The 14,379-nt window shown below is 39.2% G+C and overlaps 1 protein-coding gene across 2 annotated transcripts in view; it reads left to right on the top strand.

The window, feature by feature from the left end:
* Positions 1-14,379, top strand: part of LOC115214109 (kinesin-like protein KIF22) — a 45,348-nt gene that overhangs the window by 15,277 nt on the left and 15,692 nt on the right. For both annotated transcript variants that reach the window (XM_029783186.2, XM_029783171.2), the window contains exons 3-10: positions 292-419; positions 516-664; positions 4,075-4,220; positions 5,153-5,326; positions 6,900-6,975; positions 7,826-7,870; positions 9,994-10,141; positions 12,063-12,210. In XM_029783186.2, the coding sequence (XP_029639046.1) occupies positions 292-419; positions 516-664; positions 4,075-4,220; positions 5,153-5,326; positions 6,900-6,975; positions 7,826-7,870; positions 9,994-10,141; positions 12,063-12,210 (1,014 nt within the window). The remainder of the gene's footprint in view (positions 1-291; positions 420-515; positions 665-4,074; positions 4,221-5,152; positions 5,327-6,899; positions 6,976-7,825; positions 7,871-9,993; positions 10,142-12,062; positions 12,211-14,379) is intronic.

The following is a 14,379-nucleotide window of genomic DNA, read 5'->3' as shown; positions in this document are numbered from 1 at the left end:
ATTGCCAGCCTCGCCTGGCACCTGTGCAGGTGGCACGTAAAAAGCACCCACTTCACTCATGGAGTGGTTGGCGTTATGAAGAGCATCCAGCTGTAGAAACATTGCCAGATAAGACTGGAGCCTGGTGCAGCCTTCTGGCTTCCCAGTTCCCCGGTCGAACCGTCCAACCCATGCTAGCATGGAGAACGGATGTTAAACGATGATGATGATGTATCTCCTTTTTAACCTCCAGTTTAATTCTTGATTAACTTGTTTTCAATTTCTTCAATGTGTTATTCATCCTTTCCTCAGGTTTACTACAGTGTTTGATGCTGACAGTACCCAAGATGATGTTTATAAAACCTTCGTGGCACCTAAATTAGATAAAGTCTTCAATGGAGAAAATATGTCAGTTTTGGCATATGGAGCTACAGGAACAGGTAAAGAGCTTTTTTTTAAAAAAAATTGGTTTTTCATTTTTTAATTATTTGAAATATTGTAAGTCTCACCACTGGGTTTTGATTTATCCTTTTCAGGAAAAACCTATACAATGATCGGAACCAGTGATAATCCAGGAATTGTACCACAAGCATTAAGGGATTTATTCCAGACCGTTGAAACTGCTACAAATGAAATGCATACTTATAAAATGAAATTGTCATTTTTAGAGATTTATAATGAAAAGGTATTTTTGTTTCTTTTTTCTTTTTTCTTTACATTATATTTTCTTCTCCAATATTGTTCTATTAACATTGGAAGCACTCCGTCGGTTACGACGAGGGTTCCGGTTGATCCGATCAATGGAACAGCCTGCTTGTGAAATTAACGTGTAAGTGGCTGAGCACTTCACAGACACATACCCTTAACGTAGTTCTCGGGGATATTCAGCGTGACACAGTGAGTGACAAGGCCGGCCCTTTGAAATACAGGTACAACAGAAACAGGAAGAAAGAGTGAGAGAAAGTTGTGGTGAAAGAGTACAGCAGGGATCACCACAATCCCTGCCGGAAACTCGTGGAGCGTTAGGTGTTTTCGCTCAATAAACACTCACAACGCCCGGTCTGGGAATCGAAACCGCGAGTCCGCTGCCCTAACCACTGGGCCATTGCGCTTCCACTCTATTAACATTAACCCTTTAGTGTTCAGATTACTCTGTTAAATGTAATACTTTTTCACTCAAATTATTTTGAATTAATCAAGCATTGTTATAGCTTTGAGATTTCAATGATGTGATTGTTTTTCAGAATGGCATTGTAGGTTAGGTGTGAGATGCTAGATATTGCCTGTTTGAATATAAAACATGTAGAATATATTGGGCTGGATTTGGCCAGTTTAAACACTAAAGGGTTAAACACCTCATAGGACAATTAAGTATGGAGTATATCTTTTCTTGGATCTTTTTGGTTTGAATGGCAGTTTTTAACATAATTTCTAGGTAACTAAAAAAAAATTTTAAACTTTGTATACTGGTAGAATGTGTTTATAAAACATCTTTTTCTCTTGGCTTTATTGAGAAAATTCTACAGTTTGTAAGGGATTTGTTGTTTTTTTTCTTCAATTCCTGCAATTTCAACCAATCACTGACGTCTATTGAGTTAAAAAACATTCTGTGCCGTATGAATATGTCCTTCGTTTAAGAAACAGATTGGGTTTATTTACATTTCTGAAGAAAAAAAGATACCCTTCCCCCCAACCCCTAACCCTAAAACAGATTGAAATGCAATAGATCGATACTAAGGTCATAATTATGGGTGACAATTTCATGACACCGCTAGAAAAAACTGCTGTTCAAACCGAAAAGATCCCTTTTCTCTTCCTCCAATTATATTGTCTACTGATTTTCTTCAAAATGGACAGCCTTTCATCTTTCACATCTCCCACCCCCAGTTTTCCCCACTTGTAGTGTGAGGGGATGTGGCTTAACCCTTTAGTATTCAGATTATTCTGTCAAACGTAATGCTTATGTAATCAAATTGCTTTGAATTAATCATGCAAAGACGTAGCATTAAAATTTTGAGGATGTAGTTGCTTATTTTTAAAATGACGTTGTAGAATGAGTGTGCAAAGCCAGATCCGGCCAGTTTGAACATAGAACAGGTAGAATATTTGGGCTGGATATGGCCGGTGTAAAGGGTTAATGGTTAGGCTTTTAGGTTCACGTTCATAAGGTTGTGGGTTTGATTCCTAGTACATTGTCTTAGAGTAAGACACTACATTTCATGTTGCTACAGTTGACTCATTTGTAACAGTGATAATGCCACTCTCTTGCGAATCTCCATTTGACACAACCTTAATATTCTGTTGGGTCAACGGCAAAAAAGGTCAAGGGTGACCAGACATCTAAACAAAACATTGCACAAATTATAATAATAATATATAATAATGAAATTATTGTATACAGTGCTCAGGTGCACCACAACTTGTCAGAAAGTGCATATAAAGTACATGCAGTAATGTAGAAATGTCTGGAAAGTGAACATGCTTGTGTGTGTATGGAGGGGAGAAAATCAAGTGTAGTGTTGGCGAATCTCAGGAAGCATGGAAGTCTTGAAGGATGCAGTGCTCCGACAACTAACAACCGATGCCGGCAGTTTGTTCCACGCTTCAGCAACTCTCAGCGTGAAAAAAACTTGCTTGCAAGTGATGGCTAATCATATACATTCACTTATTTTCGTGAATTCCTGGCATTTCCCTTCCAATTTCTTTTGCCGTGTGTCTCTGGTTATGATTCTAAATGTTTTCCTTAATTTTCTATATTTTCCTTTTATTTTTTATTCATCTTCCAAATTATAATTATTGATTTTTTTTTTTTTTAACATAACTCTTCCAACCCCTGCCAGTATGGACAATGGATGTTTAACATTCATCTCGTCCTACTACTAGAAGAAATAATCTGGTCTCCTATAGGCACGAGGCCTGAAATTTTGGGGGTGTGGTCTAGTCAATTACATCGACCACCAGTACTTGACAGGTTCTTAATTTATCAACCTTGAAATGGTGAAAGGCAAATTTGAACTTGGGCTGTAAAGTCGGACAAGATGCCACTAAGCATTTTGTCTGGCATGCTAATGATTCTGCCAGCTCACCACCTTGTCACTACCACCACCACTACTACTACTAATTATTATTATTATTGAGTGAGAGAGCAGTGCATGCCATCAAAGTGACACTGGGGTAAAATATACAGAGCCCAGTATACCCATCATGACTACTCGTCTGATAAGGGTACACCAGGCACATGCATCACAACCATATGTGCGCGACATGGTGATCCCATATCAAGATAAGCAGCGCATGACCTTGCAGGTGGGGCCCAGTTAGAATTTTCTTCTGGTTGAATAGCCCATCCCGCTCAAAAGGTCCCTGAATAAGGATTGTTTAAGGATGTCGAACGAACCACCCATGTTTCCAAAGGTGAATTATTCAAACCCCAAAGAATCCCTCTCAACACATGGCTATGATGCTCCCCCACTACTTCTGCTCGTGATCAGAGATGCAAATATCGTCAGCCACTAAGGGACATGCTCAACTGGTTAAGGTCAAACAACTGACAAGCAAATCTGTGGTATTGAGCAGAATATTTGCTGTAGCCCATCTTTTATACCAAGACAAAATAATGTACATGATAACACTTCCAGTCAGTTAAGATCAGGAGCCATGAGACAGTGTCTCTCTTTTTCTCTTTTACTCTCTTTTACTTGTTTCAGTCATTTGACTGCGGCCATGCTGGAGCACCGCCTTTCGTCGAGCAAATCGACCCCAGGACTTATTCTTTGTAAGCCCAGTACTTATTCTATCGGTCTCTTTTGCCGAACCGCTAAGTGTATTATTTATTATTATTTATTTATTCATCCTCATCATCGTTTAACGTCCGCTTTCCATGCTAGCATGGGTTGGACGATTTTGACTGAGGGCTGGCGAACCAGATGGCTGCACCAGGCTCCAGTCTTGATTTGGCAGAGTTTCTACAGCTGGATGTCCTTCCTAACGCCAACCACTCTGAGAGTGTAGTGTTATTTATTTTTTATTATTTTTATTACTACTACTACTACAGTAATGTGATGGTATCAGTAACAGCTGGCCTTTTTGTTTTAGTTGATAGACTTGTTGCTTGTACGTAAATCTGATCTGCAAATCTGGGAAGATACCAACAAGAACATCATAGTTCATGGCCTTACTGTGAAAGACATAGCTTCCTATGAGGAATTTGAATCCATATTCCTGCCTGCCATGTCACAAAGGTATTTTATGAATTTCTCCATTTATTTTTATATATATATATATATATATATAGACAAGCTTAAGGTGACCCACTCTATGTGAGGGTGTGGTTGTTACTTTCTGTTATTGACACATTCTCACTCTTTGTTTCTCTTTCCTTTTTCTCTTACTTTCCCACTCTCTTACTCTCTATTTTTATCTCTCTCCCGTTTATAAAAAGACAAATGATCTTGAGTAAGTTGAGAGAAAATATTTTGAAAGATCAATCATAAATATCAAGCAGTGACAACAGAAAGCACACTTGCCTTTTGTACGTGCCACTATTTGAGTGATTAAAAATAAGGGAAAAAAGGATTTCTTTGTTAAATTTAGTACTTATTTTGGGAATTTTTCAACGATTGACTGTGCAAATGAAACCTCTAAACACGGGCCACATGCAGCTGTAAATTTCTTTCAGAAAAAATGAAAACTGTAAACAATAAAAAATAAAAGGCAAAAATGTTAAAAAAAAGATCTTTTTTTTTCAACTTCAAAAATCTTGCCTTAATTTTCGAAATTTCGAACCCATTTTCTGCATTTAAATTACAAATCTGCTTCCACTTTACCATGTTTAAAAATTGGGCCAAAGGTGTCTAATCTAGACCCCCCAAGTGTCCCCCAAAATCAATAAAATCCCCGTTTTCACACCAAAGCAACCAATCAATTTCTCACCAAGTTACCCCCTCCTGTAAATTTTAATTCCCTTTCAGCCCCATTTAGACCTCTTTTTACATGAAAATCCAATTTGTATCAACGTTTGCCTTCACTTTATTGATTAGATTGATTTTTCAAATTTTCAAGGTGATTTGTTGACAAGCGAAATAACGTTTTCTTTTGCTTTCTCATAAGAGATTTTCTTCTGAAGTTTTTAGTTTCATGACTTTCAAAGATATTTGCGCTTTCTTTTCTTCAGAACCACTGTTTCCAGCAACTTGAATAGCCATTCCAGTCGCAGTCATACCATTTTGATGGTAATTATTGAGAAAACCCAAGTGTGTTCACCATTTAGGACCAGTGTTAGTAAAATACAGTTTGTTGATTTGGCTGGCTCTGAGAATAACAAATTATCTGGAAATAAAGGCTTGAGGTGAGGGTTCTTTCATTATATTCGTCATCATGGGCACAGTTGTGGCTGTGTGGTAAGAAGCTTGCTTCTCAACCATGTAGTTCTGGGTTCACTTCCACTGCATGGTACTCTGACCAAGTGTCTTCTATAGCCTTGGGCTAACCAAAGCCTTGTGGGTTGATTTGGTAGATGAAAACTGAAAGCCCATCGTGTATGTCTGTTTGTCCTGACTTGACAACCAGTGTTGGTCTGTTTACATCCCTGTAACTTAGTGGTTCGGCAAGAAACTAAATAAGTATGGGGTGTAGAATATAAAGGGGGGAAAAACCTGGGCTCCATTCATTCGACTAAAAATTTAAGGTGGTGCTCCAGCATGGTTGCAGTCTAATGGTTGAAATGGATTAGGTAAAATGGATATTTTCTGCCAGTGTTTATTGTTTTAACCCTTTAGTATTTAAACCGGCCATATCCGACCAAAATAGTTAATGTGTTTTATGTTCAAACTGACCAGATCCAGGCTTTCACACCTACCCTACAATGTTATTCTACGTTAAGTAATTACACCATCAACATCTTGAAGATATGAGATAATGCATGATTAATTCAAATCAATGGGAATCAATAAGCATTATGTTTGATAGAATAATCTGAATGCTAAAGGGTTAAACATGTTTTCCATACTGCCATGGTTGGGACAATTTCAGAAGAGCTGATTTGTTAGAGCTCTGGTGTCTACTTTGGTTTCTACAATGAATTTTCTAATTTTTGCAGACAACCACCTGTTTTCTCAGATCCTGGATTTTATTTTATTCGGTATACTATATCTGAATAAAAATGTGATAGTTATGGTTACATTAGATTTACTGGATGAAGGCTGACCTTTTTTAAAATTGTTATTGGTGCAACTTACCTCTGGTGGCCTTAAAATGTTGCCTATGTCTGTTATTTACAGTTGTTCAGTGTGTTAGAAATAGCAGCCAAAACTTTCAGGTGACATTTTCATCTGAAGCTAAGACTGATTTACTCTTTTACATGTTTCAGTCATTTGACTGCGGCCATGCTGGAGCACCGACTTTAGTCGAGCAACTCGACCCCAGGACTTATTCTTTGTAAGCCCAGTACTTATTCTATCGGTCTCTTTTGCCAAACTGCTAAGTGATGGGGACATAAACACACCAGCATCGGTTGTCAAGCAATGCTAGGGGTACAAACACAGACACACATACATATACATATATACGACAGGCTTCTTTCGGATTCCGTCTACCAAATCTACTCACAAGGCATTGGTCGGCTCGGGGCTATAGCAGAAGACACTTGCCCAAGATGCCACGCAGTGGGACTGAACCCAGAACCATGTGGTTGGTTAGCAAGCTACTTACCACACAGCCACTCCTGCGCCTATTTTTTTTATGATAGTTCTCTAACAGCTTTTGGTTTATGAAGCCCTCAGTTTCATTAACTTGAAATTTCAAACTGAAAATAAAACGGATGTTTTTTATTTTTGTTTTATTCAGAGAAATATAAAATATTTCGATTGGAAAATTTTGTTTGTGATCACTTTTTGTTTTTTTTTTTTAAATTTCATTTTCAGGATGCGAGAAAGCTCATGCATCAACAAATCTTTATTTGTCCTCCATGAAGTTGTCGATGCCATTCGAAGACGTCAGGTAGGTTAGAGCTAACTTTGATTATTTATGGTTTTGCATTTGTTACATTTGTCATCACCACTTAATGTTTGTTTTCCATGATGGCATGGGTTGAACAGTTTGACAGAAGTTGGCAAGACCAGGGGCCACATCAGGTTCCATTGTTTTGGTCTGGTTTCTACAGCTGGATGCACTTTCTAATGCCACCCACTCTAGTGTGTTTACTGGGTGCTTTTTATGTAGCACCATGTACCCCATTGATCATCCACCATATACCTCATATAGTATATCCTTGGGGATATACAATACATCTATGATCAGCATTATAGCGTTGATCTTCAACCCCTGAATATTAACTGTCTTCTAACTAAAATTCATTGGGCTGGTCACCTGTTATGAACCACATGGTTCCGGGTTCAGTCCCACTGCGTGGCACCTTGGGCAAGTGTCTTCTACTATAGCCTCGGGCCAACAAAAGCCTTGAGAGTGGATTTGGTGGACAATAACTGAAAGAAGCCTGTCGTGTGTGCGCCTGTGTACGTGCGTACGTACATGTGTGTGCGCGTGTATGTTTGTGTGTCTGTTTGTTCCCCAACATCATTTGACAACCGATGCTGGTGTGTTTACGTCCCCGTAACTTAGCAGTTCGGCAAAAGAGATGAATAGAATAAGTCCTGGGGTCAATTTGCTCGACTAAAGGCGTTGCTCCAGCATGGCCATAGTCATATAACTGAAACGAGTAAAAGAGTAAGGGATCAAAATTTTCAAATCACAAATGAGGTAAAGAAAATTATTTTTTTTTAAATAAAAATATTTTACTTTATTGTATTTTCATTTTCTCATTGTATCCCAATCTTTATTTTTTTTTCAGAAAAGGATACCCTATCGAGACAGTAAACTTACAAGACTTTTACAGGTAAACATGATTTTCAAGAATTACATTTATGAACTAGCACTATGACCCGGCGTTGCCAGGTCATATTGCTAGTGCATGCATATACAGCTGTGTGCGTGCGCACATACATGCGAGTACTATCCAAATCTCCAACCAATCACATACAGCTAGCTGGCATTCAATTGGCGTATCAAGTTTCGGGCATTTTGATTGGGTTTTGGATAGAAAATTCACAAAAAAGTCACTTCTATTGATTTTTTTTTAATGGCTTTGTGGGGTGACTGGGGAAATGTAAAGATGTGCACGACCACCCTTGGACGGTTTTGAATGACCATAGAAAGTGCGAGCCCTCTAACTGAAAAATTGTGGATTTGTATAAAGGATACACACACACACACACACACAGAGAACATTATTTACATTCGGATATTTGTCCTCATCTTGTTTGTTGTTAACTGTTTTGAGCTCTAACTAAAATTCATTGGTCTGGTCACCTGTTACAAACCACGTGGTTCCGGGTTCAGTCCCACTGCATGACACCTTGGGTGAGTGTCTTCTACTATAGCCTCGGGTCGACCAAAGCCTTGTGAGTGGATTTGGTGGACGGAAACTGAAAGAAGCCTGTCGTGTGTGTGTGTATGTTTGTGCATCTGTCGTGTGTGTGTATGTTTGTGCGACATTTTGCCGTTTATATAGAGATAACCTTTTTAAGAGGGCTTCAGGTGTAAAATCAAAACATTCCATAGATGGTTGGATATGCCATTGTTGATTGTTTTCATAGGTGCTGGTGTAGTTGTGTAGTAAGTCTGATTCCCAATTACATAGTTCTGAGTTCAGTCCCATTGTGTGGCATTTTAAAGAAGTCTCTTGTGCTGTAACCCTGGTGTCTAAAGGCTTGAGAGGATTTAGTAGATGGAAACTGAAAGAAGCTTCTGTCTATGTTCATGTATGTTTCATAATGTTGCATGATGATTGTAAATGAATGTCTCTGTCAGGCAAGCAGTGTCCTTGTTCCTGATCTCATTCCCAACCGTCTGACCCATGCCAGCATGGAAAACGGACGTTAAAATGATGACTGGCTGGGGTTAATGTGATGAAAACCCTTCAAGGCAATCTCCTAGTATGGCTGCAGCCTAATGATTGAAACACAAGTAAAAGGTAATGCAGTTTGAGAACATTAGCATCGTGAATTACAGGCCTCCAGCAGGCTAATTAGGGTTTTTTATATTTACACTGTGCGGGTGGCACGTAAAAAGCACCCACTACTCTCATGGAGTGGTTGGCGTTAGGAAGGGCATCCAGCTGTAGAAACACTGCCAGATCAGACTGGGCCTGGTGCAGCCTTCAGGCTTCCCAGACCCCAGTTGAACCGTCAAACCCATGCTAGCATGGAAAGTGGATGATGATGATGATGATGACACTGATGTACATCAGTGAAAGATATGTGCATGTGCACACATTCTTGCGCACCATCATGTAGGGCTTCTGCATAATTTCAATTTATCAAAATCTTTTTAGAACATTATTTACATTCAGATATTTGTCCTCATCTTGTTTGTTGCTAACATAATGTTTCAGCTGATATACCCTCTAGCCTTCTTCAGGTGTCTTGGGGAAATTTCGACCCTGAGTTCTCATTCCTATGGTATTTTTTGATATTATTGTTGTTAGTGTTCAATAATAATAATATCGAAAAATACTTTATTGTTAGTGTTCAATAATAATAATATCGAAAAATACTTTATTGTTAGTGTTCAATAATAATATCGAAAAATACCTTATTGTTAGTGTTCAATAATAATAATAATAATAATAATAATATTGAAAAATACCTTAGGAATGATAACCCAGGTTTGAAATTTCCCCAAGACACCTTAAGAAGGCTGGAGGGTATATCAGCTGAAACGTTGTGTTAACAACAAAGATGAGGACAAATATGTCGAATGTACATAATTCCTCATCTCTTAAATATAGAACTGTATCTTTTCCGAAGCTATTGCTTAACCTGAGACTCTGGTAGGAGACATTTGCTGAAGTAGCTGTTCAGTAGGATTGAATCTGGAACCATGTGGTTGTGAAACAAATGCCTTAACCACACATCCATGCTCATCTCTGTTACGGTTTTCTAATTTTCTTTCTACCAGGACTCCTTTGGTGGTAGAAGTTCCGCACTGTTGCTTGCAACTATTGCACCTGAAGAGAGATGCTACTACAACACCTACTGTACGCTGAACTTTGCTACAAAGAGTAAGAAAATTGTCAACAATCCAGCTCTTTGTCAAGAGGACCAAGGTAAAATTTCATGCCTTTATCATTGCTTTCATAAGTTCTGAATTACTGCCTTTGGCAGTAATTACAGCTTCAATTGGCTCATACAAAGTTTGAATTGTTTCCAAAGAATTTTTGTCCATTCTTCAGATGAAATAGTCTCCAGTTCTTGTAGTGATGATGGAGGATATCGACTCCTTACTTGTTTTTCTAAATGCACCACTGTGGTGGCCAGATAAGATGTTCCACTTCACTAGAATGTTCCTTGTGCCATTATTAACAACTTTAGCTGTGTGAAGTGGTGTATTATTACCCTGAAATATTACTGTTTTCCTCTGGAAACAGTTCCACAACCATAGGATGAATTTGATCAGATAAAATGCTTAGTCTTGACTATTAATTCTGCCATGAAGGGAAATCATTGGACTGGCAGATTTCCAAGATAAGCCCCCCCCCCCCAGCTGTAGAAACACTGCCAGATCAGACTGGGCCTGGTGCAGCCTTCTGGCTTCCCAGACCCCAGTTGAACCGTCCAACCCATGCTAGCATGGAAAGCGGACGTTAAATGATGATGATGATGTTTAACAGTTGGAATAAGGCAGTCTGGGTCAAATGTTTCTTTTCACTGTCTCCACACACGTACTCAGCTGGTGGTCAGAAATAGGGACTCATCTGAGAAAAGAACATTCTTCCACTGCTCTAGGGACCAATTCTGTAGGTTTTTACACCACTCTAAATGCTTTGCAACGTTTGTTTTTGAAAGTAGTGGTTTTCTGATAGAAGCCCTCTCGTGAAATCTGGCTTTATGCAGCTCCCGGCAAACAGTTTTTGTGGAAACTGGGTTCTTGAGGTGGTCATTAAGCTCTGCAGTAATATTTTGAGCTGTACTTTGATGTAAAGTACAGCTTTGGATCATCTTTCTAACAATTTGTGTAAGAGTCCAACGGTCCCTATCTGAAAGGTGTGGTCTCCTTCCGGAGTTTTGTTTCCACGAGCAGGTTTTTCCTCTTTCTCAAAGGCTGTCATTACTTTCAAGACACTACTTCTTGATACACAGAACATTTCAGCAGCTAGCACCTACCATGACACCAACAATTTGACCTCTTTGAAAGTTCGATAGATCTGTCGTTTTAATGAATTTCAATTACCTTTTTCTGATGATATCTGAAAAGAAACAGCAATTTTAGCAAGACATTAAGCAACACTAATAATAAATCAAAGAACATAAAAATAAACAAGCTTTTGACGGTTTTATAGATATTTAAAAATTCTGATGCTATGATGCTAGGTGTTTCCATTATTCTGTCCAACCCCTGTATATCAAGGTTCATTGACTCTTTATCCATGAAGAAAGCTTATTGTAACTTGATTTCAATCAATCACAAACAGAAACTTACCTAATGGCCCGTATAATTTGCATACAATAAAAATATAAATAATTATTAAAATGCATAGGAAAATTGATACATTCATAGCAGTTAAACTACAGGACCTGTACTTGGCCAAGAACTGCTGTACAAGTCAGGGCAATTTTCTTTATTGTTCTTGGTATAAAGCCCTGTGGTGGCACGTAAAAAGCACCATGGTCAATGCCAGTGCTGCCTGACTGGCTCTCATGCTGGTGGCATGTAAAAAGCACCTGCTACACTCAGTGGTTGGTGCTAGGAAGGATATCCAGCTGTAGAAGCCTTGCCAGATCAAATTGGACCTTGGCACGGCCTTCTGGATTGCCAGTCCTCAGTAAAACCGTCCAACCCATGCCAGCATGGAAAGTGAACAAGAAAATGTATTAACATCTGTTTAGTTTTGCAGTGAATGACTTCAGCACTGTTAATTATTTCAAATTTATTTATTTGTGCTCATTAGTGCAATAAATATTAAATTATTTTACACTTGTAAGGGTTTTAATTTGATTTCTTCATATCCTCCTTTTGGTTATCTGCAGCATGTGATCCTGATTTGAATGTTGACAATCTTCAACTGGACGTTGCAAAGGAACCAGTATCTTCGGAAATCTCAGTTGGAAACGCATCTGGAAATACATCTGGATCTTCAGTTGCATCTCCAACTTCTGTAGATTTTGACTTAGCCAGGTGAGTTACCCATCATTTAATCAATTGAACAAACTCAGATTTATAGTTTCCTACAAGATGTACTCATTGGGGGCTTTGGTCTTCAGAGCTACATGGAAATACTTGTACTATGGAAAAACGCACCCAGTATTGGGAGTCCAGCTGTAGAAATCATGCCGGGGCAGACATTGGAGTGTGATGCAGTCCTCTGCCCACTCGGATTTTGTTAAGTCACCTGATCCATGCCCAGCATCAAAGGTAGATGCTAAATGATGATGATGATGCTGATGTTTAAAAATGTACCTGTAACACTACCACTTCCTTGTATCAGATCTTCATGAACTTAACAAAAACATGTGAAGGATGTCTCTGACGTTGTCATTGTGACAACACATTAATGATTTAGACCCACATTTTCAGAAGGAAAATTTGCTCGTGCCTCACTTAAAGGTCTAGAGCAGTGTTTCTGAACCCCTTTACCCTTGCGTAACCCTTAATTTACATGTGTGAAGGAATCCCTGCCCCCCCAAAAATGATATACCATATCCATCTCATTTTTTCCCTCAAAGTTCACGTGCATATATATATATATATATATATGGAAATTGCAGCTGTGATACCAGTGCCGGTGACAAGTAAGCGAACCATCCGATCGTGGCCGTTGCCAGCGCCGCCCTTACTGGCCTCCGTGCCGGTGGCACGTAAAAAGCACCATCCGTTCGTGACCGTTGCCAGCCACGCCTGGCACGTAGCACCATCCGTTCGTGGCCGTTGCCAGCCTCGCCTGGCCCCCGTGCCAGTGGCACGTAAAAAGCACCATCCGTCCGTGGCCGTTTGCCAGCTCTGTCTGGCACCTGTGCAGGTGGCACGTAAAAAGCACCCACTACACTCGCGGAGTGGTTGGCGTTAGGAAGGGCATCCAGCCATAGAAACACTGCCAGATCAGACTAGGCCTGATGCAGCCTTCTGGCTTCACAGACCCCAGTTGAACCGTGCAACGCATGCTAGCATGGAAAGTGGACGCTAAATGATGATGATATATATATATATATATATATATAAGGGTAAATAATATGTGGAGCTATATTTGTAGAAAATAGGAACAAGCGGTCTTTGACTGCTATTTCTAAATTTTCGCTATGTGGCTAATCAACTTGTTGCTTAACTCTATTCATTTATACATATATATATATATATATATATGTTTTATTTTTAGTAACATAATAGGTAATATAGGATATTGTTGATAATGCTGTCCTCCAATTTGCAGGCCCGAGTAACTATATTCTTAATACATAATATAATGCAAAATTTTCCCAATGATAATATTGGTCAGTAATTTTAACTATTTATACTGGGTCTCCTACCTGAAATTACAAGTAACCCATAATAATATTTTAAATTTGGAAATCCTATTTTTATATGAATTTTTAAAAACTTTCTGAATCATTGAGTTTGTCGATCATTCTGCTGCACCATTTGGGAATCTCATTTAGACAAAAGTACCTCTGTCGTTGCTAGAAATGGCAGCCTAATCTCTTCATTCCTTTTTTAAAGGAAGGACATAATGTAGTGAGATAAATTGTGCCTGTAAATACAGGATGGTCATGGTTGGAATCTTTCATAGGTCTGTCTGATAGTGGGTTGGAATGGGACTAAACACCACCACCATAATGAAAACCTCTTAAGCGCCAGTTTGTGACTAGAAAATTTCCTTCAACAAAGGAACAAATCTGATTTCCTCCTCCTAGATGAAATGGTTATGGCTGACCAATCACCTGTTTGTCTCTTCATTTAATTACTTATCTTCGAACAAATGTAGGCCTCGTTGTTGTGCAACTTGCGTGTTTAACTCAAAGCAACTGCTGCTACATGCACAAATATGATGGGTACCTTGACAAAGTGCCAAACCTTTGTTTCCACCTCAAGATGAAATGGTCAAGGCCGAAGGTTTTGAATTGGTACTGCATTCATCATCGTTTAACGTCCGCTTTCCATGCTAGCATGGGTTGGACGTATGACAGGGCTGGCAAACCAGATGGTTGCACCAGGCTCCAATCTTGATTTGGCTGAGTTTCTACAGCTGGATGCCTTTCCTAATGGCAACCACTCCGAGAGTGTAGTGGGTGCTTTTATGTGCTGGCACGGGGCCAGTCAGGCGGCACTGGCAACGACCTCGCTCGAATCTTT

Source organism: Octopus sinensis, linkage group LG1, assembly GCF_006345805.1.
Source record: "Octopus sinensis linkage group LG1, ASM634580v1, whole genome shotgun sequence".
NCBI lineage: Eukaryota > Metazoa > Mollusca > Cephalopoda > Octopoda > Octopodidae > Octopus > Octopus sinensis.
This window is presented reverse-complemented; position numbering and strand designations above follow the sequence as displayed.